This window comes from Ascaphus truei, chromosome 22 (assembly GCF_040206685.1).
Source record: "Ascaphus truei isolate aAscTru1 chromosome 22, aAscTru1.hap1, whole genome shotgun sequence".
NCBI lineage: Eukaryota > Metazoa > Chordata > Amphibia > Anura > Ascaphidae > Ascaphus > Ascaphus truei.
In genome coordinates this window covers 10,006,706-10,032,803 of record NC_134504.1, presented here as the reverse complement: position 1 = coordinate 10,032,803, position 26,098 = coordinate 10,006,706, and the positions used below count along the sequence as shown (strand labels likewise).

Below are 26,098 nucleotides of genomic sequence, written 5' to 3'. Positions count from 1 at the left end.
ACGCTGAGCGAACAGACTGCAGTAAGACAGCGTTTGCTGCCATTTCTTGGCGCGACAGACCGGTCATAGGAGTGGTTCACCCAGTGAGGGCGAACCAGCTTCGTGATGCCCCTCGCACGCCCCCCACCATGGCCAGGTAAGCGCCCGCTCACTGACCAGCCTCCACATGCCTCCGCACGGGCAAAGGCACAATGGCCCCAGCCTAAGGCCGCGCTTATAGCGCGCGCGACGGCGACGGGTGACGTCACCCGTCGCCGCTAGCGAAAGTTGTAATTCGCTTTGGTGCGACGTCGCGGGCGACCAGGTCATTGATTGGTTCAGAGGCTGTCACATGTGGCGACAGCCTCTGAAAAAATCAAATTTGACCGGCTTCAAGAATTTGCGTCGCCAGCGTCGCTCCTGTCGCATCGCGCTTACTATAAACGCACGCGACAGCGGCAATACATTTGTTTTCGGGCGACGTCGCGTCGCCGGCACTATAAGCGCAGCCTAATGCTTCATCATTCATTGTAACTGAATTACATGTCCCATTCAAGCCAGATTAATGCCCTTTGTCTTCCTAAATAAAGATTGGTACCAAAAAAAAAATTGACTCCGCCCCTTTGTATCTGAAGCTTGTGGTCAGGCCATTTCCGCCAGTAGTTCCTGGTTGGGCAGGGGGGACACGTGTTTAGCTGAGGCCGGGCGGAAGTGGGGTGGACTGGCTGGCGGGCTGTGGCTCGGTGAGAGGGATGGAGGCTACTGAGGTGGAAGGGATGCTGCTGGAGGCCAAGGAGAGCATGGAGGCGGCCAGGAACTACCGGAGGGAGCTGCAGCAGCGGCTGCTGGGGCTGACGCAGGCACGGGGGCAGGTAGGAGAGAGGACCCGGGGCAGGAGGTGAAGAGGAAGCGAGGGAAGAGGAGGATATGTCTGGGAGGGAGAGAGAAGGGGAGATAGATCAGTAGGGAGGGAGAGGGGAGCTGGAGGTGTCGGGGGAGAGAGGAGGATATGCCTGGGGGGAGATAGGTCAGTGGAGAGGGAGAGAGGAGCCAAAGCTGTAGGTGTCAGGACAGAGCAGTGCAAGGGGAGAGGGCAGTATGACTGGGGGAGACATGTCAGAAGGGTGCAGGTAAGTGAGAGGGGAGGCAGGGTAGAGAAGGGTGGCCAGTGAAGGTATTGTGTTGGGGCATTGATGGGGGTCGAGAGGAGGAAATTTCGGGGGGGGGGGGGGGAGAGAGAGGGGAAAATAGGTCGGTGGGAAGGGAGAGGGGAGCCAAAGCTAGAGGTGTCGAGAGAGAGGAGCCCAAGCTAGAGGTGTCGAGAGAGAGCAGGACAAGGGGGGAGAGGGCAGTAGGACTGAGGGGGACAGATCAGAGAAGGGTGCAGGTAAGTGAGAGGGGGGGTAGGATGGCCAGCTGAAGGTATTGTGTTAGGGCATTGAGGGGGGGGGGGGGGTAGGTGCAGAACGAGGGGCTTGATAAAGGTGGACAAGAATAAGAAGATCTGGGCAGAGAGTCGAGACATGTGAAGGGGTTGGAGAGCTATACTGAGCCAGGTTGGGCAGGGGTTGCAAGAGGTATGGCATGAGCCAGGACATGCGGCACCTGAGAAGCTGCGAACTGGTTGCTAAACAGTAATATGTTTGTCTTCTGCAAGGTACTTGATGCATACTTTTTATACATGTATACTTTTCAGTGTCACTATGTGTGAGTGGGGTAACAGGAGGCTGGCAGAGGGCACCTTATACTGTAGTTGTCTGGGTATAGTTCGGTAAATTGTTGTATGTTTATCTTTATATAGCGCCATTAATGTATATAGCGCTTCGCAGCAGCAATACGCGTGTCATAATCATATAAATAACAAATACAAATAGCACATAATGGGAATAAGTGCTTCAGACATAAGTGACATTTAGGAAAAGAAGTCCCTGCCCCGAAGAGCTTACAATCTAATTTCACTGGCTTTGTACAGATCAGTAACTCCCCGCTGTGCCACGGGATCATGCATTAGGGTTTAATGTGTAAATACTGTCCTGCACATAATTAAAAGGTTTCATCATTCCCATGGGCAGGGGTTAACCCTTTCCCCGCCATTTGCATCACTGATTTAGGCATGCTGGGTTTTATCTTCAGGCTGAGGCTCCCAGACATTGAGCGGCAAAGCTGGTGACACGTACGTTACTTTTTGTCTGACAGCTTTACAGCTTATTGATTAGAGGTACAATGGTATTTGAAATATGTGCTGCATTTTCTAATAAGCTACGTGTGTACTCCATTTGAAAATCCCTCGCAAAACAATAGTATGTATCTTTCTCGTAATAACGTGTATTCACATATTGTCAGTCTCGTGGCGGGGTGACTATAGAGCAGGGGTGGGAAACTCCAGTCCTCAAGGGCCACCAACAGGTCAGGTTTTCTGTCTACTCCTGCTTCAGCACAGGTAGCTCAATCTTCGACTAAACCACTGATTTGAGCCACCTGTGCTGAAGCAGGGATAGCCTGAAAACCTGACCTGTTGGTGGCTCCTGAGGACTGGAATTGCCCACCCCTGCTTTAGTCTAACTCGCTTCCTTCGTTCTTCAAAATACTCCTGCGAGTAAAAACAATCGCAGTATTTCTCTGGGAAGGCGCCTGGTGTTTTGGGTGAAAATCGTACAGTTTTTGTTAAGTAGAGTCAAATCTACATAGCTACCTGCATCACTTTATCAACCACACGTTGCATGACAACCTGTGACATGTACATTTGACACGAGTCCAGTATTGGGGTGGACTGTGTATAGTAGGGTGTGTAGGTGCCTAGTGGCTTAGTTTGGGGCAAAATGAAGAATTCTGACACTTTCATTACCCAAGCGTATTCAACTTGTAACACCCTTAAAACTATCAAAGGAACAATGTTTAAAATAGCTAATTTTTGTGTAATGGAATATAACGGAGTTTAACACGGGCGATGGCTTGTCGTTATGTATTTCTTTAACCTCACCACGGATTTTATGCGGAGCATGAGAACAAATAAATAGAAAATGGAGTTTATTAGGATTTGGGGCCTTTAAATGTATTTTTATTTTTTTTTAAAGGCAAAAGTTGTGCAGTGGGGTCTGGACACAGTCTCACACTGTGTAGGAATTTGGAGTATGCTGAAAAGCCCATATGGGAATATTTACTGGATAGTTGATCGGTTAGCAGATTGCTGGCCCCCAACAGGAATACATTAGGGACTCGTCACCCTGCCTCACCCCTATGCTGCCCCTATCAGGGGAGCACAATCTTTTTTTTCCCTGCCAGCTGTCCCCCTCTCCACGCGACCTCCCCCCCCCCCACTCCTTACCTTGACTCAGACTTTCTGGCGTTATGACATTACCCCTTTACTTTTCAACGTGTTGCAGGCCTTTCTGGCATCCAGGGGGTTTAAATCACATGCACACCATAACTGTGTGTGTGTGTGTGTGTGTGTGTGTGTGTGTTCATAAGCTAAATAGTCTTCAATCTCTTACACAACGCATTTTACCTTTTTAAAAATATTGCAGGTGAGCCCCATCAAACCGTTCTGGAAGAGGTATCTGTGATTTTTAAGCTGCTATTCCTGATAACCTTGTGATAAACCATTATTTTAAGTGCTGTCTTTATGTGGTGTACTTTGCATAGATCGGTGTTTCCCAACCTTTTATTACACTGTGCCCCCCCCGGCTAGAAAATATTAGTTCTGCGAGCCCCTAATGAATAAATCTTATCGCCGACTCTTCAGACTATCGCTAATAAAACTGTGCGACCGATCCCAGTATATAGTGTCCTGAGCTTGTGGGGGGAACACACGCTTAATAATCCCCCCCAAACTGCCCCTCAGTGTGTGCAGGCAGCATGGGGGGGTATAGCTGTCACTCACTGCGGGAGCTTCCAAAGTCACGCCCCACAATGCTTTGCTGCTATGGATGCAAAGCATTGTGGGGAGCAACTTTGGAAGCTCCTGCTGTAATTGACACCTTTACCGCCTCGTGCCAATGTGCAGTTTGGGGTCTTACAAAGGCACAGTCATCACACGGGCTCAAGACCCCACTATACTGATGGGGTCTGCTATTACATATTCTTCTGGCAAACCCCATGGAGACACCTCCCGTACCCCGTTAGACAGCACTAGTATAGAGTATATATATTTTTTAGAACATGCTTTATATGGAGGTTTATGCTTTTAATGAACAGACGTGCCGCTGAGCGCACGCATGCGCACCACTTACATTGCTGTCATATACAGTCGAGCTGCTGTCTGGCTTTATCCTAAATCTGTTTTGTCTCCGGGGGATTTAAATGGCTTCTTGTTGGCAGAGCACATGAACACATTTAGTCAATAACCTAATAGCAGCAACAAGCAACTGCATTTAGAAATAGGATGGTATTTCGCCTGCTTCAAGAAGTCATAATTAGTATCTAATGTTGACAGGAAGAGCAGATGAAAAATGAAAGTCGTTAAAAAGTTGCTTTTAACTAACTTCACTCGGACAAAAGAACAGCTGGTGTTTATTTATCCCGACCTGACCTTCGTAAAGACAGCGTTCGTCCAGTTTGTTAAACTATCCGGTCGTTTCCTGTTTTGGAGAAATGTTCACGTGGTCTTAATATCTGGGCAGCGATAGAAGTGATCAGACAAGTGAATTCTCCAATACGCAGAGGAGAAGTTTGATACAAATAGCAAGTGTACAATTTGTTCAGCGCCATTTCTCACACCTTACACTAGATATGATCCCAGGACCCCTTGTCCCTGATACTCTGCAGCCAGGACGTCGCCCTACATTACATATACACCCAGGACTGTCTGAGCCTGTCCCTGATACTCTGCAGTCAGTGCGTCAACCTACATTACATATACACCCAGGACTGTCTGAGCCTGTCCCTGATACTCTGCAGCCAGGACGTCACCCTACATTACATATAAAACCAGGACTTCCTGAGCCAGTCCCTATAATCTGCAGTCAGGACGTCACCCTCAGATAGCGGATCTGCTAATCGGAGCTCCCACTAGGGGCTCAGCATGGCCTCTGACCCAGGGGTGAGGGGAGGTAACTGGCATGATCCCCCTTGGAAAAATCAAAGTGCGGGGGGAAACAGTTTCAGGCGCGGGGAATCCTGCCGGTGCAGCCAACAGAACAGACAAACGCATTCCTCAAAGTGCAGGTCTCCTGTAGGACAGATACACAGTACAGCTCTACTCTCGCGCTCATAATGCCATTCTCCATTTAATGTGACAGCCAGGAACAGTGGGAAGGTTATCTGATGAAAGGTGCATACGGGACCTGAGACGACGTTTCTCCGCTGTTCTTGGCTGTCACATTAAATGGAGAACTTCATTATGAACGTGTGAGCAGAGATCTCCTGGGTCTCTGTCTTAGGCCGAGCCCATGGTGGCTGCGCGTCCGTGCTGGGGGCTCCACGCTTGCCTCTAGCGTGAGCGATTTTGTGCCCTCTAATTGGACGCGACGAGGAAGCGTGGACGTGGCTGGTTCGCTCTCATTGGGGCGAACCGCTCGCGTGATCCGGCCGTCGCGGGCGAGGATACAAATGTATTTGTTGCATCGCCGGCGCTTCTGGCCGCGCGCTCTAAGGACAGCCTCATAGAGGAAAATCCTTTTGATCGCGCCGCGGTGGCGATAACCTGGACGCAGCCTCGGAGGTGACCTGCACGTTGAAGGAATTGTTTATACGTGGATATTACACATAAGTAAACATGGGAAGGATGTTGATCTGTGGAGTAATGTTAAAAATGATGATTTTTCTTAACTTGCTTCTGAGGTTACCATGGTAACCTGTAGATTACGTTGGTCTCTGGGGAGGGCTCCATTTTAACTTCCCGGGCTTTTAATATTTCCAACGTCTCTACGTCCTGAACGAAGCCTCATATTAAAAACTTAAAGAACGGCGTTGAAAGGGGCGAGAAGAGATCTCGGAAATTAAACTGCGAAGCAAAATGGCAAGAAGTGCAAATTGCTGCTTCAAACTATTTGTACAAATGTAAAACGTTTAACGCCTACAAGGAAAAAAAAATGCTTTTTCGGGGGATTGAAATAAGCCCGGGTGTAGTGGGGTAACTATATATCGTATATTGCATACATCCCATGTTTGTGTGTGCGTTGTGTGTGTGCACCGAGCTGTGTAGAGCCTCCCGAAACGGAAACAGACTTTGCCTGACCAGAAAACTTCCTGTGTAACTTTGGGCCGTTAATGTGAAGAATCAAGAAGAGGAGAAGAAGGTTCTTAGCGAGTTGCATCATTTCCTGTTGAGCAGAGCTGCAGATCGGGACGGAAACGAGTGAACGCTTTGAGCACGCACACTCACTTCCACTTCTTGGCATGCAGATAATTAGCCGTGTGTGTGTGTGTGTGTGTGTTTATACACCGGGTAAAGTGCATGGGGGTTGGGCGCAAGATTATTTAGGGGGGGTTGCAGAGGCCCTGCGCTCTTCCCCCAAGGCATTTAAATTAATGCCCTTGGATGGCGTGAGGCCTCTGCAACGTCCCTTACCTTGTCTTCGGCAACGTGGCAGCCAATGACGCCGTGGGGTCACGTCACCCCGCGTCTTCATTTGCCGCCGTAGATGAGGGAGGTGCGAGCAGGCAGGGGGGCGCAGCAGGAAATGTTTGCGGTCCCCTGTCATAGAAGGCAGTCGTGGTGCATGGTAAGGGAAATCGGGTAATGGGAAATTTAAATTACAAGTATAATACCAGCACAGCACCAAAATAGCAAAGGGTTATTTATTAGGTCCAAAGTGCATGTTTGGGCCTAATAAATGTCACCTTATTTGCTATTTTTGTGCTGTGCTGGTATTATAGATCACTTGTAATCTTGTGTGACAGAGTGACAGAGTGACAGAGTGACAGAGTGACAGAGTGACAGAGTGACAGAGTGACAGAGTGACAGAGTGACAGAGTGACAGAGTGACAGAGTGACCCTTTGGGGCAGTGTTACTTTTGTGTGGGACTCGCTGTAACACGGTCTTTCCGGGTAATATAGAGGACCCCCCCCTCTTTTTAAAGTTGTCCTTTTGTGCCGGCTATTTCTAAAATATAATATTGTGGAATGCGCTGCAGGGCCCTGTGGCTGCAGATGGGGTGTCGGCCGTCGGGCGTCACATTAAGGGCTCGTCTCGCTCCTTCCCAACGCGCTTTCCGTCTTTTTAAAATCTGCCGCTCCGTGCAGGTGATCGAAACGTTTACAAATATTAAGTGTCCGGGCAGGTTAACATGGAGCTCTCCCCGGGGCCCAGCGCTGTGTCAAGGTTACCGTGGCAACCGCAGAAGCAAGAAAACGCAATCGTGCTTTTTGACACTAGAAAAACGTTTGTTTTTAACAAAGAGCAGGACACGCTGGTGGGGGGGGGGGGGGGGGGGAGGAGGAGGTGAGATATGAACCTGATGGGAGTTGAATACATATAGGCTTTTGGGGGGTGCGGGGGTTGCTGCTTTTAAGGGTGTGGGGGACCTATATTTGGGTCTTAACTCTTCCTCAGGGGTTGTATCAACATATCTCAGGTCTCCTTTTGCCTCCTTTGAGGTCCAGTATAAGATGGGAGGTTTCTTGGGCAAGGCGCCCACTCACTGGGCCCGCAGTGATATTCCAACGGTAGAAGTTCCGCGGCAAAATGGCTAGAAATCGGTGTTTGCCGTGTGCTCGGTGCAGGGCTTGCAAAGGATGTTTCCTCCAAGCTGGATGTTCAAACTGTGGTCTCGTCGTCTGCTGAAAACCAGACGCTTCCTGCTGCTCACTGCGCAGCGATCGGACGTGTAACCGCGTCGCGCCTTCTCAGGAGGGTTTCTATCTCTGTCATGTTCATTATAAGGCATTAGACGGGCAGGTGTACTTTTCCAAACTTTTGCCTCATTACTCCCCTCCCCCTCACACGCGCCCCCTCTCTCCGCCCACACCTCTCCGTGTCCATCCCTCTCCTCCCCCCCACATGCGCCCCCTCTCTCCGCCCACACCTCTCCGTGTCCATCCCTCTCCTCCCCCCCACATGCGCCCCCTCTCTCCGCCCACACCTCTCCGTGTCCATCCCTCTCCTCCCCCCCACATGCGCCCCCTCTCTCCGCCCACACCTCTCCGTGTCCATCCCTCTCCTCCTCCCCCCTCTCACCGCCCACACCTCTGTGTCCATCCCTCTCCTCCCCCCCACATGCGCCCCCTCTCTCCGCCCACACCTCTCCGTGTCCATCCCTCTCCTCCCCCCCACGCGCCCCCTCTCTCCGCCCACACCTCTCCGTGTCCATCCCTCTCCTCCCCCCCACATGCGCCCCCTCTCTCCGCCCACACCTCTCCGTGTCCATCCCTCTCACCCCCCCACATGCGCCCCCTCTCTCCGCCCACACCTCTCCGTGTCCATCCCTCTCCTCCCCCCTCTCTCCGCCCACACCTCTGTGTCCATCCCTCTCCTCCTCCCCCCCCACATGTGCCCCCTCTCTCCGACCACACCTCTCCGTGTCCATCCCTCTCCTATCCCCTCCCTCCTGCCCCCCCCCCCCCCATTCAGAGGCACACCTGAAATGTTCCTGTGCGGCACGGGATACATCCGATATTAACCACCTCTCTGAGCAGAAATCCATTGTCGGGCGTGCTGAAACACGGGGTGCGGGGCTCCTGCGCCCCCACTGGGTTTATCCATTTTACTAATTGTGGTACAGCGCTCCCCACCCCCAAAAATAGTTCCTACACCCCCTGAATTCAGGGATTTGTGAGTTTTTGATCCCCCATCCTCCGTGGCACAGCTCGAACCGTTCAATGTTTTATTTATTTTTAACTCCACCCTTTTCCGCCGCCTCCTTCCCAGATCAAAGAGAGCGCGGCGCAGACGCGCGACGCTCTGCAGCAGCATTTCCTGGACGTGAAAAGGGCGGTGACGAAGCTGTTGGACGAGCGACTGGGGGCGTTGATGCAACAAGTGGACGCCATCGAGCAAGAGAACATTAAACCACTGGACGATTGTCAGAAGCTCCTGGAACAAGGGGTCAGCACGGCGGAGGATCTGCTGAAAGAAGGTGGGTGACCTTTGACCTAATCCTCGGGCTCGTGGGTAGCTGCGACGTCACCCGTAGCGGCTTCCTGCTGGCGGCCATTTTAATCCCCCTTTATAAACCAGGTGGTCATACCGGTAACTTCACCAGTAAGTATCCCAGGAAGATCTGCTTAAGGAAGGTGGGTGGCCAGGGGACGTCGAGCAGACGTGGAAGCTTTCCGTAGCACTCGGAGCTTCCGGGGGGGGTTCAGGAGAAAGGAAGCGTTCTGGGTAATTAAAATGTCCGCCATTGCAATAAGGCAGGGACATGGCACAGGCGTACAGTTTCAGCAGCGTATCACAGTATATAAGCATGTATCTGTGTATGTCCACTCGCCTATTCACCCACCTGTATATACCCACTCGCCTATTCACCCTCCTGTGTGCCCACCCGCCTCTGTATGCCCATCCACCTGTGTACGTTCACCCAACTACCTGTGCATACCCACTCACCCACCTGCCTATTCACCCACCTGCCTATTCACCCACCTGCCTATTCACCCACCTGTGTATTCCCACCCACCTGTGTATACCCACTCGTCCACCCACCTGTGTATGTCCACCCACCTGTGTATGCCCACCCACCTGTGTATGCCCACCCACCTGTGTATACCCACTCGCCCACCCACCTGTGTATACCCACTCGCCCACCCACCTGTGTATACCCACTCGCCCACCCACCTGTGTATACCCACTCGCCCACCCACCTGTGTATACCCACTCGCCCACCCACCTGTGTATACACACACAATGTTAATTAGGATAACTTTCCACCTAGTTTTTTTCTTCTTCTGGTTTCCGAACGGTGGGTTTAATGTCTGAAAAATCGGCCCAGCACCGCAGTTAAAATGGCCGCTCAGCCCCTCCCACTGGGCGGCCTGATGTGGACTTCAATTTACTTTATCTGCGCAGAGGAAAAGGCAGAGCCCCCAATAAGACCCTTTGAAGTTTGCATGGAAAACAGCTCTGTGCTGCCTGGCGGGGCGGATCGAATGAGAATAACCGGCAGTGGTTTCCATATGGCGACACTACTTCAGACTTTGGGTCCTGTAATTAAAAACAATAATATAAAAGTTAGTTGAATTAAAATGGTTAATTAAAACCAGAGACAGAACATGAAACACAGACAGAGCTCAGTGCACATCCAGTGAAACTTATACACGGTACAGTGCCTAAATATATATGTATAGATATCTATTAAATAAAAATGGTCTTTTAGTTTAACATTTTGGCCAAAGTGTTGTAAGCCCCTGAGCCACTACACGGCAGACCACATCTCAAGGGTCCCTAACACTAATATAAATTCTTAAGAACCTGTGTATTACCAGGAAGAATGATTTATAATAAATCTGTCAAAATTAGTTGCATAGTTCTAAGTCTGATTGAAGCTCTTATTAACCTGTACATTACCAGGAAAAGCACTCTGTATTAGAGTTGTCACAATCATACTGCAAGCAAGCACGTTCCCCTGAGAGTGGGAGATGCTATGGAGTGAGCTTTTAACCACTTAAACTAAAAGAGCATTTTATTTAATAGATATCTATACATATATATTTAGGCACTGTACCGTGTATAAGTTTCACTGGATGTGCACTGAGCTCTGTCTGTGTTTTATGTTCTGTCTCTGGTTTTAAATATATATCGCCATGCTCAGTAGCACTCCTCTGTGACACTTGAATTAAGATGGGTAATCTGCTTTTAAAGGGCATCACATGAGGCTCAATTTGGGGGCAATTCCGCCGTTATAACATCTCTGGAAGGTGCACGGTCCAGTTAAAATCCGTGTTTCCTTTCTCTCACTGCTAGTCAGCAGGGATGATGCGGTCAGATCTTTGGTGCCAGGTAGTTGGCGCAGTGCTGGGTGCACTGCTAGCGCTGAAGGAAACATTGCGAAAGTGACCGTAACGGGATACAAACGTGTTCTTCTCACGTGCTGAATACGGGCTCCCGGGGACGTGCGTTTCATGGCGTGTTCTCTCCATCTTCCCAGGAGAGATCGCGGTGTCGTGTAAGGCGGGCGCGCACCAACAGCTGTGCAATTTTACCAACAAAGCCTTGCACATTCAGCTGGACAGGTAAGACTTCTTCTTATCATCGGATTGCTTGATCGTTCTCCGGAGCTGAACCCCCATTAATGTAATCTCCGGGGGGGGCCCCTGCTTCCCAGGACACAGAACTCCGTATGAGGTGCCGGTACTGGCAAAATGTAAAGCGCCCACCGTCACGTGGGCCAATGGGACGTTTCACCGGGTGACATCACGGCTTCCTACCGGGGCGCGGGAACTATGAAACGCCACCACTACGTGATCCTTGCTAGCCAAGTAGCTACTGGCACCCCCTACGGGGGTCTATCTCAAAGCAGGGGGTCCCCGAAGCAGAAATTAACAGGGTCCCGCTCCGGCGACCACCCGCTATGTAAAATAAACAGAGTCTGCTTGAATTTTTCTTTTAAAGGGTTTTGCACCGATGTCCCTAAACCCCTTTGCCATGTTGTCCGTGTATTTGTAGTTTGCCAGAAATCCCCTCCCTGGTGGAGGTTCCGTGCCTCTCCGCCCAGCTGGACGACTCCTTCCTCTGCGTAGCTCGAAACCACATATCTAGCCACTGCATGGTGGCATCCAGAGCGCCTGTCCAGATCGAGTCGCTGATAGAGAGGCCCGGAGGTATTTTAGTGCGATGGTGCAAGGTTGGTTCACGCTAAGGAGTCGTCGCCTTTTTTTTAATTTTAATATAAATATTTATTGTAAACCTTTTTATTTGTTGTTTTAGGTCAATAATCACCGAGCTTAACAGCGTCTTAATACCGTGTCACGTCTCTAACTACTGACAAATACGTTGCATAAAGCGGCATTACTAGTGTCCCATGGAGACCAGATCTCTTTCACGAGATTAAGGCCACAAGGCCGGACAAAGTGGTTCAAAAGGAGTATTTATTTTGGCAGCGAGCGCAGTACAAATCACCAACAGAGCTTACACTCGCCAAAACTGGGGATACGGGGGGAATCCTAGCTAACTGTGGCAGGCGCCACTTCCAAGGATTAGCTGGGGGTTTGCTTCCAATCCCGGGGGGGGAGGGGGAGTCCCGCTCTCCGCTTCTCCGGTGACCCACAGTCCCGCAGCACAGAAGCGCGTTTAAACCTCCCGCTCGGATCGGCGCCCAGCCTCGTTTTCAGGTGTCTCCGGCACAGCCTCGGAGCGCAGACCTTAGTCCTCCTCCACGTCCGGTTCAGACTGACACCCGGAACGCTGATCGGGTTTCCCTTACATAGATTCCCCGCTGCCAGAGAGCGTGGCTGCGCGTTATACCCCGCGCGTGTCCACAGAGCGTGGCTGCGCTTTATACCCCGCGCATGTCCAGAGAGCGTGGCTGCGCTTTATACCCCGCGCACGTCCAGAGAGCGTGGCTGCGCTTTATACCCTGCGCACGTCCAGAGAGCGTGGCTGCGCTTTATACCCCGCGCACGTCCAGAGAGCGTGGCTGCCCTTTACCCTGAAACGCCGTTACCCTAACCGCTGAAACCCCTCAAATTAACATCCCTGCCCAGTAATAAAACTTACCGTAGAAGCAGCCGGCGGCAGACCGGCTGCGGCGGAGGGTCCGTCTGTGACGACGCAGCGGTGGCCACTTGATAGCGGCGAGACGGCCACGACCAAATGTGCCATTCCCACCTTCGTAGGGCGTGCCGGTATCGCTGCTCACATGGGCTGATGGGAAGCCGCCGGGGATGACATCCAGGCTTCCTATTGGCCCGCTGGACATTTTAAGCCGCCATTGTTGGCCCCAACTAGCCCAGCCGGCGCCCCTTTCCGAGGTACGTTTCCCGGGAAGCAGGGGTTCCCCGGCACTGAAATCAACGCCGTTCAGCGCTGAATAACCCCTCCTGCAGCCCTATTTAAAAATAAATAAATACAAATTGTGTCACCATGAGTGTCTCTTCAAACCAGATTTATAGTGCGAACGATGACGCATTCCTCCATTTTATTTCTGGGAGCACATTTAAATTTTCTCTTGATCTTACCCGAACGGGGGCGCGGGGGGGGGGGGGGGGGGGGTCACAAGAAGGCTTTGTAGATGTCCGTGGACCTGGGTACTTTGCTATGGCAGAGGGTGGGATACAGGCACAAAATGGCGGTGGGGTCAGTGACTTTCTATTCGTGACAGTGCGGCCACGTTTGTAGTCTGGTGGCTATATATATATATATTTATTTTTGGTGCCAAAACCAGCACAAAAAACAGAAAATACTCCTGGAACCAGTGCTGGTTCTGCCCCAGATCAGGTACAAATTTTTAAATACAAAAATTTAAATCCATTTGGGGAGCGGCTGCTTTAATTAGAAAATGTCTAATGAATGTATTTAGGAACACGCGTCCTTTTCGTTGTGTAAATGTCCGTGGGCGGATAACCAGGTTTTATGCATTGCTCGCCCCAAAAAGTGTCGTGTCGTAAGAAGGGCTGTGCCCACCGCGCAGTTAATTGCACGAGCCAGCAGAGGGCGCCCTTGTTCCACCCCCCCCTCCCCTTTAATTATTTCACAAAGATGTCAAGAAGATGCAGTTCTGGTGGAATCTGGCAGGAAAATTGCGCACGACGCTTAAAGCTTCAAAGTGGGGAAATGTAGATTTTATAAGCTTATTTGCTGCAGAGGTTATTTGAGCCTGTAGGTCATAGTGAAGTGTGTAAGAAGAAGAAGAAGAAGGCAGGCGAGCGTGTTGGGGGTGTGTGTGCTTGTGAAACGGAGGGTAAGTGGGTTACGTGTAAGCGAGGAGGGGGATGAGGGAGATCTGAAAAGCAAGAGTGCCCCCGAGATTTTACAAATCCTTCAGGGGCGACCCTACTCCATAAAAGGTTGAGAGACGCCGGCGTTGCCAGCTTCCCGGCAAGAACCTTTAAACATTTCAGCGTGGATGAGGCCTGCGGTGCACTTCGGCCCAGGCAGGTGGGCTGAGTGTTGAAGGTCGAAGCCGGGTCTTCACGGAACCTATTTTTTTTTTTTGTCTTTGGTTTTTGAAGGTAGACGACGAGTTTGTGGCGCAGGACTACCGGCTGCAGTATCGCAAGAACGCCTCGAACCACTTCGAGGACGTGTACGTGGGGTCGGAGACGGAATTCATAGTGCTGCACATCGACCCCAACGTGGATTATCAGTTCCGGGTTGGAGCCCGGGGGGAGGGGAGGCAGGAGTGGAGTCCGTGGAGCGTCCCCCAACTGGGGCGTACCAGCCTGGTCCCTCATGGTAAGTTCATCCTTTGCCTATAGAATTGCCATCCCTACATTGCAGGCTCGTCTAGCAGCTTAGGGGTAACGCTGACGGTGTATTAGGGACATATCCCTGCTCCGATAAAGGCAGTATCCCCTGCTGCTTTAGTTTTGGTTCCAATATCGAAGTGCAAGCTTTTTGGCCGAGGGACCCTGTGAGAGCTACATAATGAGCTGCAGTTCGAATCCTTGTGACCTTGGGCAAAGTCACTATTTCCAAATTAGATTGTAAGCTCTATGGGGCAGGGACTATGTAGAGCACAGCATACACTATTATACTGCATGTAGGTGGTATCCGATGTGATTTGTTGGACTTTTCCGTTGGCAGAATGGAGCGCTGGCTTTGACGGTTACAGCCTGAGCAGCAGGAGGAACATCGCCCTGCGGAATGATTGCCCTTGCAAGGGGGTTCTCTACTCGAAAGCTCCGACTTATTTCTGCGGCCAGACGCTGACGTTCAGGTATGAGCCGCAACCAACAGGCGGCGTCTTCCCGGGTCATCCTCTGTATTAAGTGGAGGAATGACACCATAACCGGCCTCCATTCTATACACACAGAGAGAGGGCCCCCTCCGGAGCTGAACCGCACTTCCTGCATTTCAAAGGGGATTTAAATGGCCGTCCAATAGGAAGCCTGCAACCGATGATGCAGCTACCTATTGGCTTGCGTTGGCAGCCATTTTGTTTCCCCATAGGCAGATTTTAACCCAGGAAGTGTCTTGGATACAGCTGGTTTTTTTTGTTTCTTATGTTCTCGTGTTAAAAGTTGTTGTGCTTTTTTTTTTTTTTTTTTAAACACTAGAACATAAGGGGGAATTTTTTTTCCCTTCACCTCTAGCTTCCAAGGTTACCATGGTAACCGTTATACTGCGCTGGGCTCTGGGGAGAGCTCCATTTTTAACCTCCCGGACACTTAATATTTCAAACTCTTTTATCTCCTGAACGGAGCATCCGATTTGAACCATAAAAACAGCGTTGGAAATGGCGAGAACAACTCACCTCTTCTCTATGAGGCCGCCCAGAGAGCGCGCGATGAAGCTCAACCGCCATTCTTGGCCTGACAAACACTTCTGTTTGTGGCGCGACGGTCGGGTACCGTGCGCGGTTCAGCCAATGAGGGCGAACCGCTCACGTGACGCCATGCCTCCCCGTCGCCGCGGACCTCAGTGCAGGTTTCGCACGCGTAACGTTATGCGCTCCGCGGCGTAACTTTGGAAATCGACTTTGCTAACATTGTATGACTTAAACGCACATAGGCTTCTCGGAGGGGGGGAGGGGGGTGGCTGATTTAACAGCTGTGACGGTGCATTGCTGGGCTCTGGAAGCATAGGGGTTAAGAGAGGCCCTGGCTGTGTAATCTAGCTCAGGGTCTCCTATTGCTGCAACCAGAATGGGTATAGGAAAATGAGAGCAGATGTTCTAAGTCAGCGGTGCGCAAACTGGGGGGGGGCGGGGGCGCGAGATTCGCTGCGGGGGGCACAGGGTTTTACAGAGGCCTCGTGCGCTTTCTGAAGGCACTTAAATGAAATGTCGGGGAAGCTGCGAAGGCCTCTGTAAACTGCGCTTACCTTGCTTCTGGAGACACGTCGCCATGGCAACGTGGCGTCCTTTTGGTCAAGTGGCATCACGTTGCCATGGCAACATGACGCCGGAGGCAAAGTAAGAGACGGGGGGGCGCGCAGGGAAAAAGATTGCGCTACCCTGTTCTAAGTATCGGTAGCACTTAGTTTAGTTACATAGCCACAAGCCGCGAAAACGTGATGCCTCCTGGTGTGCTTTGCAGGGTGGAAACCATTGGCCAGCCGGATAAGCGCGACTGTATCGGCGTTTGTGTCGAAAAGCAGTGCGGTTTTGAATCCCTGCGGAGAGATCAGGCCGTGTGCGTTGGCACAAGCGGTAAGTAGAACTCGCTTTAATTCCATTTAACTTGAGTTGCATCAAGCAGCCGGAGTATTGCACGGTTTAAAACTGGTATGGTACCGTGTTTTTCTTCTGATGTCTAATATACTAATAAACAGTCTGTGGCAGCAGGACATTGTCTTCTCCTTGCTGTGGAGGTCAGAAGGCCGTATAAATGGTTGTGTGCAGCTGCAGTTGAGCCAATGGTTTGAAGTTTCCATTCTGAATTTTCTAAACAAAGATGTTTTAGACTTTTAAGAGGTAAATATAGCCACTGAGCAAGGAAATGCTACTAAAACACAAGTAAAAAACCACCCACACACCAATCACTCCATAATAGCAAGTACTGTACCTTGCTTATGTTAATTTCTCATTCCTGTCAGTAAGGGAGGGGCAAGCGGTCAGCAGTAGAATGCAATTCAGAGCTACAATAGACTCCAGTGTATTGCTATGTAAACACTTAGACTGTAAGCTCTTCGGGACAAGGACTCATGTCGCCTGCGAAATTGTATAACTGCCATTGCTATATACAAGATGTATTGTATGTCTTTATTTATATAGCACTATTAATGTACATAGCGCTTCACAACAGTAATACACGTGACAATCCTAATAACACAAAGGGGAGACGTGCTTCAGACGTAACAGTTAGGAAAAGGAGTCCCTGCTCCGAAGAGCTTACAATCTAATTGGTAGGTAGGAACAGAGACAGTAGGAGGGCGTTGTGGTAAGTGCGTCTGCAAGGGGCCAAGGTTTATGTACGAGGTGTAAATTATCAGCCACGGAGCTACTCATGATTCGTTAAGCAGAAGATGGCCACGGCGGTCACAATGAGATTTAAATCAGGCTCACCCGCTTCTAAAGGAGTGTCCTTATCACGAAGAACGCTATATATTATACGAAGAGGCCTCCTGTTAAGTTTTGGATTTCAACTGTACTTCTCTGCAGGATGTTTCGACCTTGCACGTACAATAGGAATATCTGGATTTACCGTTCTAATGTGCATCTTCCGTTAAGTACCATGCTCTACGTCATCGATATATCTGGCCGTGTTTCCTTTAGGTGCAGTGTATGTAAATGGCAAAGAAATGACCAACCAGCTGCCCCCGGTATCTCCTGGATCCACAGTCACCTTTGACATGGAAGTTGTAAATCTGGGTCCTTCGAACAATAACGAGGGAACCAACCATAAGCTGAGAGTGACGATAAGTTCCAACAATCGCGAGGTGGTCTTCGATTGGCTGCTTGATCAGTCATGTGACTCTCTCTATTTTGGCTGTTCGTTTGTTCATCCCGGGTGGAAAGTGCTGGTTTTTTAACTGTTCAATTTTTAGCATGATTCCGTGCTAAAACCACAACTCCCCTCCCTTCCTTTTTGAACAAGTAAATTTTTATATTTCCCTGGTCATGGTGAAAAACGGGGCTAGGTCATGTTCTAAATTGCACAATGGAAATTCCAAAATATTGGAAAATAACAGTTGTGACGCTGGCGCAGAAACCCTGCTTGCAAAGCAACCTGTATGTTAAGAGTAACCCCTTTTTATAACAAGACAGGCTTTTTAATCTCTCATGGGGGTTGGTAATTTCATGAATCCACCAGCTCTAAAAAAAACAAAACCACACATTCTGCCAGTGGATTGGGAATGGCAATTCTTGACACTTGATGTTCTGTGGGTGCCAATGAGATGGGCACAGGTGCACAATTATAAACGTCAAAAGTGGATGTCCAAATGTATCCCATTGTTGCCAATCTTGCTTTCGGGAAAATTTAGTGAGGCTTTATTTCGTCGTATTGTAAAACTGCCTTGTTCTGAAGCGAGGTGGGGCGTTGATGAAACCGTTACCCCCTTTTTACCCCTCTTGGTGGCCAGTAGCACTTGCAACTCATTGTGGATTGCAAAATGTGAGCGTCTCTTCTAGAGCAGAGGTTCCCAAGTCCAATCCTCAAGAACCACACTAACCGTACAGGTTGTAAGGATACCCCTGCTAGAGCACAGGTGGTTCCGTCACAATGATTGGGCCACCTGTGCTAATGAGGATAGCCTTAAAACCTGCATGGTTTATGGTGGTTGAGGGCTAGAGTTGAACCTCTGCTCTAGAGCTTTTACAAACACTGCACTACACAGTGTTGCTGCCTTTCAATACTCCCATTCTTCTAATGTTTGTTGATGCAAAGGGAAGATGCACTTTTGTTTGACAGTGTGAACTATTTTAGTGTTTAACGAGCGGCTGCGTAAGTTTATGTACCTACCTACAGTATTAATACCCACTGCGCTTAGCAGCCATTCGCATAGCTCCACGATCTGTCGATAATTAATTGTGATATCGTAGAAATAATGCTGCTGTGTTCAAATTGCAGCTCTGGGGTTCCCTCGAAAGCATCCAAAATCTATATTTGTCTGTTACCAAAGAAAGCCTCAAACATTGTACATAGTCTATATACTGTATTTGTATTGCTTAATTTACGTCTGTCCTTTTAACACAAACCGCTTTATTTCCGCCGCCGGAACCTTCCGTAGCAGGATACATGTACAATTTGTGAAAGGTACGTGTTGGACTACAATGTGACAAGCTTACCTGCAGTATTGCTTCCATTGTATACATACAGGGTAAAAACCACACAATATTGGTCAAAATACAATCATACCAAAGTGTGCCTTAAAAAAAAGAAAAAAAAAAACATTTTGTATAGAATCTATTTATTTAGTGTGTCATGTGACTGATTTTTTAATTTTTTTAAACTCCATTAGCATGTGTGGCTGGGTGTAACATACTTGAAAACGAGAGGTAACAATGTAATTACTTCCTGGTAAAACATTTTATAAATAAAATATAAGGCTGATCTAAAACATTTCAAGGGTGCAAATGTCTCTAGTTTGAGTCTTTTTGACTATTAAATGGAAAGATAGTTATATATAGACCTATAACTATCTTCTATATTTTCTACCACAGAGAGCGCATTTGTCCCATGCTACATGCAAGCTGTTGAGTATTAGGCTATGCGTATAGCGACATCAGGTTGCGGTCGCTGGAAAAAAACAAATTAAGATGACTTCCAGCGAGCGCGACCAAGCTGTCGCTCCGGTGTTTACCATAAGCGTATGCAACGGCGGCAATGCATTTTTTATGCGCCGTCGCTATAAGCGCAGCCTTTGTTTCTCAGATATAATACAGACTTCTCTATATTTTTATTAAACTCTGGTTACAAAAAAAAAAAAAAAAAAAAGACTGGTTTTAAAAAAACTTTTTCAAGCTAAATCAAAATGGACTGGAGCTTGCATGCCTACCAGAACATTAAAGCAACACTGTATGAGTGAATGGGTAAAGGTTGTTTACTCCACAACTGAAGTACTGCTATTAAAGATTTCTTATTAAACTGTGTACAAGTGAGTTTTTTAAGTCACTTCAAAAACAGTACTTTTACAGGTGGTCATTAAATATAAAATCGAAGCTATTGCAGTTCGGGTATTTAAACTGGCAATTCCTGCTAGGACCTGTGCTTACATGTAAGACGAAGCAGGGGGTCTCTAGAGCTGATCCAAATTAACACTCGGGAAGCAGGGTTGCCAGAGCAGGGGCCATCGGACCATCATGGAGGTTTAAATCCCTCTCGAGCAAACAGGAAGCTGCAATGGATGATGTGGTTTCCTATTGGCCTGCCTGATACTGGACTTTTAAACCGCCATATTTTTTCCCCTTGTAGTCCTGGCCACACCTTTTCCCATAGGTAACTCAGGAAGCAAGGAGTCCCCAGACCTGAAAGGAACGGTTCTGCTCCAGCGACCCCCTGCTTCCTATACGTGTATTAAAGCAATCCCGTGTTTATTTTGGGGTGGTCTACCCAGCAATGGGTATTCATGAAGCGTCACTTCAGACAATCAGTCAAATATTATTTCATGAGTTTGTATTTAATAGTGTCCTGTAGAATCGAATTGTGAAATGCATACAATGTGAAGTGTAGTGGTCCATTAATCCAGAGTGGGTTAACCATTAGAATCAGCAGACCACACTCTTTGCTGTATTACTAACATGAATAATAAAAACATTTTTTTATAGTCTATGCAGATCATGGTTTTGTTTTTTAATTTAAGTAGCTCAGTCGTGTGTCTGTCCTACTACAGACATGTTTTCATTGGGTCCCATACACGTTCACCATCTCTTGATTTCTGCTCCGAGCAATGCAAGTTTGCTTTCCCCTTCCATTTCTGCGAGACTCCTTGCCACAAGCATTGTGTATCGATCAGTCAAGGTTACTGTGCGTTTTTTGATTGGGCTCCAACATCTAAATTTGCAAGTCTTCTCCAACCTCCCCAGCCGTGCAAGATCTTTGCATCACTTTCCTGTTTGGGATCATTTGTTACCAATGTTCCCAGCCGTTGGAGCTGCAAACCAACAATAGATGTTACCTTCGTAATAAGGATACATTGTGGCTGCTGGAAGGATTGTTAAAAAAAAAACAGTTGTCAGGCACACAAACAGGAGCACCAAACGATTGCCAGCGTAGGTAAGAATGTATAATTGTACAGTCACACATATAAAAAGGGGAATGTAGTATTGCTACTTGTAACAGTGTAGAAATAAGGGGCAGGTTATTTTCACAATATTCAATTTCAAATTGCTCTGTGAAATTGCATCTTTAAAAGATTAACAGCTTATCACTTCATGGTAGATGCAAACAAATAGTCAACGTTCGACTTTGACATGTTTCAGTTAAGCAATCAAAAGCGTTTGCATGGGGATTGTTATGCATTGTATTCCGAATGCAGTGATTCTCATGGGAAAATTCATTGTGAGCAGCTAAATATTCAACACATGCACAGAGTGATGGCGTGGTACCAAAATGAACACGCAGTCCCAGGGACAAACTCCAAGGACTTTGTATTGAAGTCCTTTTATTTTGCCAGTAGTTCTCAGATACCTCTGTGAGGAAGCTGGATGCATCATGCCTTAGTGCTGCTTAACGTGAAACCCGACTTGCCCTCACCCATGGCTTCTGTACACAGGATAGGGATAGTAGTCTTGTGCCACTCAGGTCCGATCCGGTCACTGTTCCGATACAAATTGTCTTGTGTACGCTTGTAAAAACCAAACCTCACATGCTTTTGGAATCAAAGTTGGTTTAATGCAGTACAGAAAATAACACATGGGTCTCATAGCAACATTTCTCAGCTCCTTTATCCGGGCTATTTAAGATACTGCATTGAATCAGCGACTTGAGGTTTAATTCCAAGAGCATGCTCACTTATTTTTATCATTGATTTTCCACTGGACTATTTGTACACTGAATATATTGATACTTGGGCATGGGACTAAACGTTCACAAACAAAGCCATACAGGGTTTAAAAAACAAACAAACTTGTTGCAGGTTTGAAGCAGGGGGTTTCCAGAACTGAACGGTGTTAAAGCTGCATTTGTCTTTTTATTTTTTTAATTCAGTAGTTTCATGTGGGCAATCTCTAATTACCTAAAGAACTGTATAGCTGCAGGTCAATTTCTTCTCCATGTATTGATCAGCGAAATTTGGCGACATCTTTAGATATGGCATATGTTTTTCATCTGCTTCTGTCAGTCAGTGGAAGCTCATGAATATTCATGAGCACTCCTGCACTGACATGTGCAAGAGGGAGGGCAGGGCTGACAAAGGGGTGTGCCAGGGCTTGTGACAGGACATGAAGGGGCAGTGCCTTAGCAAATGGCTGTTAAAATAGAATACAAGAAAATTGGTCTTTCAAAGTTGTTTTTTTAAAAACAGAAAATGCTAAAAGTATTTTTTCTTACTACAGAACTGATTTATTAAAAAAAAAAAAACACATGCAGGATATTGCCTGAACTGCAGCTTTAATGTCAGCACTGGGGAAACCCCTGCTTGCATGATACTTACCTCTGTAGCGGTGTTGGTTTCCCTACAGGCAGAGAAACTTTGTGCCTAATCTAATGGCCCTCGGGACATTTAAATGCCACCACTAGGAAGCAGTGACATCATCCGGTGCGACTTCCTATTGACCCTGATGGTTAACTCTGCAGAGATACTTACTTCCGTAGGGGTTGCCAGTATCTCTGCAAAGAGGGGTCCCGGAGCTGAAATGAACAGTTCAGCTCGGGAGACTGCCTGCTTCAAACCTGTAGTTAAAAAAAAAAAAAAAAAGTTTAGGTGCATCCCTATGGCTGCTTCAACAAAGCCTTTGATCGGGTGTGGAATAACATTAATTTAGAAATTAATGAAATGTTAATTTTAAACAGTACTATATATGGATAGCCTCTTCCGCTCACCCAGGAATTAGTGATTCTTAAGGAGTGATTTGAAACGTATTATAACTAGGCTCTTTTGCCAAATTAACACAGGGACTAGGAGTGAACAATATTGTTCAGTTTCCTACGGCTTTAACACCTCATTAACTGTGTTACTTGATGTAAACACAAATGGATATTTTAGTTTACACATCACATTTGTTTGCAAATATAAAAAATTTATATACCAAAAAATGGAGGCCCATGTCTGATCCCTCCCTCCCCCCCCTGCTCGGCTGCGGCGTCATGTCACTGGAAAAATTAGCTGGCCACCATCAGACTGAATGTCTGAGAAAGTTGTGGACCCACCTTAACATGGCTAATGAAAAGCAGGAAACCCAAATCATTAAATAAGTAATAAAACAAAGCAGTCTCATTGGTGGAAAAGGGGGTGATCCATTAACAAGTGATTTTAAAAAGACAATCCAAGCCGTTTCTCTCTCCCCCCCCCCCATTACAGGATTGAAGCAAGAGGTCTCCAGAGCCGAACCCCGTTAATTTCTGTTCCAGGGACCCCCTGCTTCCAGAGATACAAACCTCTATAGGTGGGGGGGGGGGGAAATCTCTGGCTACCAGAGATATTTGCCAGTATATCCACTGAACAAAAATAATGTTGTCATTGTCTGCCAGAGCAAGATAACATGGCTATTCAGTGACCCCCCCCCCCCCCCCCATGGACATATCTGGGGGGTCTGCGCAGTTTTACACAAATTGGAAGGTACCATCGTAGCTCCGGAGGGCACCACTGATTGGTGCGGTTCAGGTTATAATGGAAGGACTTATTTTGGGGAGGGTTGTTGCTTGAAGTACTTGTAAAATGTATTCTACCACAAAGTTGCAGGAGGTTTAATCACTTATGAATTTAAATAAGGCCACTACACTCCAGTAAGAACATGTAAACTTTTAAACGCACATTCAATGTATTTTTTATATTGCACATAAATCTCTATTTTAGGTATTTGAACAGGTTTTATGAAGTCAATCGACACAGACACTGTTGCTCTTCGGCTTTTTATTAGAAATTGACATGACAAGTTAACAGGACAAAGAATTTCATACTATTTGAGGGGAGAGAGCCACCATCACCAACATCTTGTGCAAACAATGCCAGTCTTCAAGCAAAGAGCATACATTGCTTAAGACATGACAGAAGCTGAAAATCTAACTACATTTTAACTAAAATACTTTATTTTTACATATGTGCAGACCTTTGTTGTCAGAGAAGCTGCAGTACATTATAATGCAGCTATACCAGCAAAGGGTGAGTTAAAGCCATTAAATGCTCCAACCACTATCCTTATTACAAGAATAATTAAGTAAATCATATTCTGAAAAAATGACAAAAAAAAAAGTTCAAAAGCTGCAAATATTCCTATTTTTACATCTCCCCCCACCAGATGTGTTTTTTTTTTTTTTATAATTTGTGATGAACTTTATACTGGATGACAAATCACACCCACACAATTAGTTAAATAGCTTCACAATTAACATACATCTTTAAGACCATTCAAATAGTTATGTACAAATTGTATAAATTTCTGAAGTCACAATTACACAGATTAGATATATGAACTACAAAAAAAGGGGGGAGGGGAGACTGGGTCTTCCGGTGGTGAATGGAAATAAAAAAATAAAAAATACCTGTATTTAGAGCAGCATTGTTCCTTTATAAATAATGAATATGAAAATGCAATATCTTACGGATAGTTTAAAAAAAACAAAACAGTGAGGTGATGTCATTAGACCGCAGTGCATGCTGGGTATAAAAAGCTTTTCTTCATCTTGTTAATAAGCCAATAGAGAAACCACTTTCCACTACAAAAATAACAATCTGTAAACATGAATGACATGTTTTTAAGATAGCAGGATACTGCTTTCTAGACATTTTCTCTCCAACAAGTGTCTTTATTCAATATCCTACAAATAGAATACATCACACAGAGAGTCGCACAAAGTGCGACACATTTTGTTGTCCAGTTTACAGTGCATTTTCCTTTCAAAGTGGCAGGTCAAAAAATCCCAGCTAAAAACAGCTTCCTCAACTAGGACAGGGGGCGCTCAACTTCAGCCCTCAAGCCCCCAGCAACAGGTCAGGTTTTCAAGATAACCCAGCTTCAGCACAGGTGGTGCAAACAAAGAGCCACCTGTGCAGAGGCAGAGATATCCTGAAAACCTGACCTGTTGCGGGGGGCTTAAAGACTGGAGTTGAGCTCCACAGATAGGACAATACAACATAATTAAGTTAAATACCCAATAACCGTCAAGGTCTGCAGTTCACACGGGGCACATGTATCCCTTTGTTGCCATTAGGAATCCATAGTGAGCAGGGTCCTGGATATTGCAATTGGGTTTAGATTAGAAAATAAAATAAAAATCTTAGATGAATATTCAGGTTTCCAAACATCACGGTGATCAAGAAAAAGAAAAAAACCAACTGAAAACCCCCCAAAAAATACACAAAAAAGGTCTATTAAATGTAGCAGTATGAAAAAGCAACGATTGTTTCCAATCCGGCACAAAAACATAGAAGTGCTTTCATTCTACACGATTCTGAAACGATTAGCGCTTAGCAAAAGAACAAATATTTAAGTTGGACTTGAAGCAAACCATGAACTGGGAGAGGAGCAGGTATAACAATGAGAAATTCAGACCTTTTTCAGTGAACACATGTTTATCCACACAAAGGAAACCGTGGTTTTAGTGGCAGAAAAAACAACCGATCAATGATGCAAACGATTTAATATCAAAAAACAGTCTTACATCTTTAAATTAGGTTGGAACATTCTGTAGAAGACGCAAAATGCTAAAAATTACAAAAGTTTGCTGTATTGCTCTCCATCCTTAAAAAGCCATATTTTCCTTGTCTCGCTTGAACCAATTTACCCATAGTATTCATATGAGGAATCGGGTATCGGATTTCAGGTTGCATTCTTGATTAAAATGGTCTACTTCATCCAACAGTGCCTGTTCGGAGCCTCATATTTTCGCTAAATCTTTTACAAAGCTTGGCTCCTCAGCTCCAGTTCAGTGTATGTGTGTCGACTACAAAAAGCACTTCTTCCTTCAGAGCTTTTGCTTTTTGCTCTGTTTTGTTACCCCTGAGACGCCGTCATTTTCCAAAGCTCTCTCTCGGCCATTGGTCTCACTGAATCCATTTGTAGTTGCGTGCTGTTCTTCAGATGGCTCCTCGATTGCCGAGACGGCAGATTCGCCCTTTTCCATCTTGTACTGCATATCCCTAAGTTTGGAAACGGCTTTGTCTATAGTCGTTATGCTGATGAGATTAAAGTCGTGCATGCTTACTAGGTGAAGCATAAAGTTTCGACACAGGCTCTTCCTAATCATTTTCGGGCCGAAATTTTCCACAAAAAGCATGCACGCATGATTCATCTGATTGTCTGCAATAAACCTGGAGGGATAAACACAGCCAGGTCAGAGCGGTAAAGACTATGCAAGAAACATAGTACTGTATCTAGTATTAAACAAAAGTAAGAAAAGTGTGTATGCCAACATTTGAGATGATTCTCTCTTCGCTCAGTTTCACCAACTTTATATAATTGGTTTATTTTCCCCTCTTCCCCCCCCCCCCCCCCTTCACAGCCAAGGCAGTTTCCCCTACGTATGGCAAAGGGAACTGTACAA

General features: G+C 47.0%; 2 protein-coding genes across 10 annotated transcripts in view; one reads left to right on the top strand and one right to left on the bottom strand.

Annotated features, from left to right (window-relative positions):
• The first annotated feature begins 658 nt into the window (after positions 1-658).
• Positions 659-20,225, top strand: CRLF3 (cytokine receptor like factor 3). 2 transcript variants are annotated; one of them, XM_075579909.1, is made up of 8 exons: positions 659-851; positions 8,787-8,994; positions 11,002-11,086; positions 11,520-11,697; positions 14,024-14,246; positions 14,598-14,730; positions 16,052-16,164; positions 17,230-20,225. In XM_075579909.1, exons 1-8 carry the CDS (start codon positions 732-734, stop codon positions 17,484-17,486), a joined length of 1,317 nt encoding a protein of 438 aa, XP_075436024.1. In that variant the 5' UTR covers positions 659-731; the 3' UTR covers positions 17,487-20,225. The 2 variants fall into 2 exon arrangements, with proteins under 2 accessions (XP_075436024.1, XP_075436025.1); XM_075579910.1 differs by lacking the exon at positions 659-851 and adding an exon at positions 1,469-1,636.
• Positions 20,226-23,451: 3,226 nt separating this feature from the next.
• Positions 23,452-26,098, bottom strand: part of SUZ12 (SUZ12 polycomb repressive complex 2 subunit) — a 38,635-nt gene continuing 35,988 nt past the window's right edge. For all 8 annotated transcript variants that reach the window (XM_075579901.1, XM_075579902.1, XM_075579903.1 and 5 more), the window contains one exon: positions 23,452-25,865. In XM_075579901.1, coding sequence (XP_075436016.1) covers positions 25,520-25,865 — 346 coding nt within the window. In that variant the 3' untranslated portion in view covers positions 23,452-25,519. The remainder of the gene's footprint in view (positions 25,866-26,098) is intronic.

Excerpts from the sequence above, each read along its gene's own strand:
- CRLF3 (XM_075579909.1), top strand. The coding sequence starts at position 732 with ATGGAGGCTACTGAGGTGGAAGGGATGCTGCTGGAGGCCAAGGAGAGC. Across the intron at positions 8,995-11,001 it reads GGAGGATCTGCTGAAAGAAG|GAGAGATCGCGGTGTCGTGT; the intron begins GTGGGTGACCTT and ends CCATCTTCCCAG. Across the intron at positions 14,731-16,051 it reads GGCCAGACGCTGACGTTCAG|GGTGGAAACCATTGGCCAGC; the intron begins GTATGAGCCGCA and ends TGTGCTTTGCAG.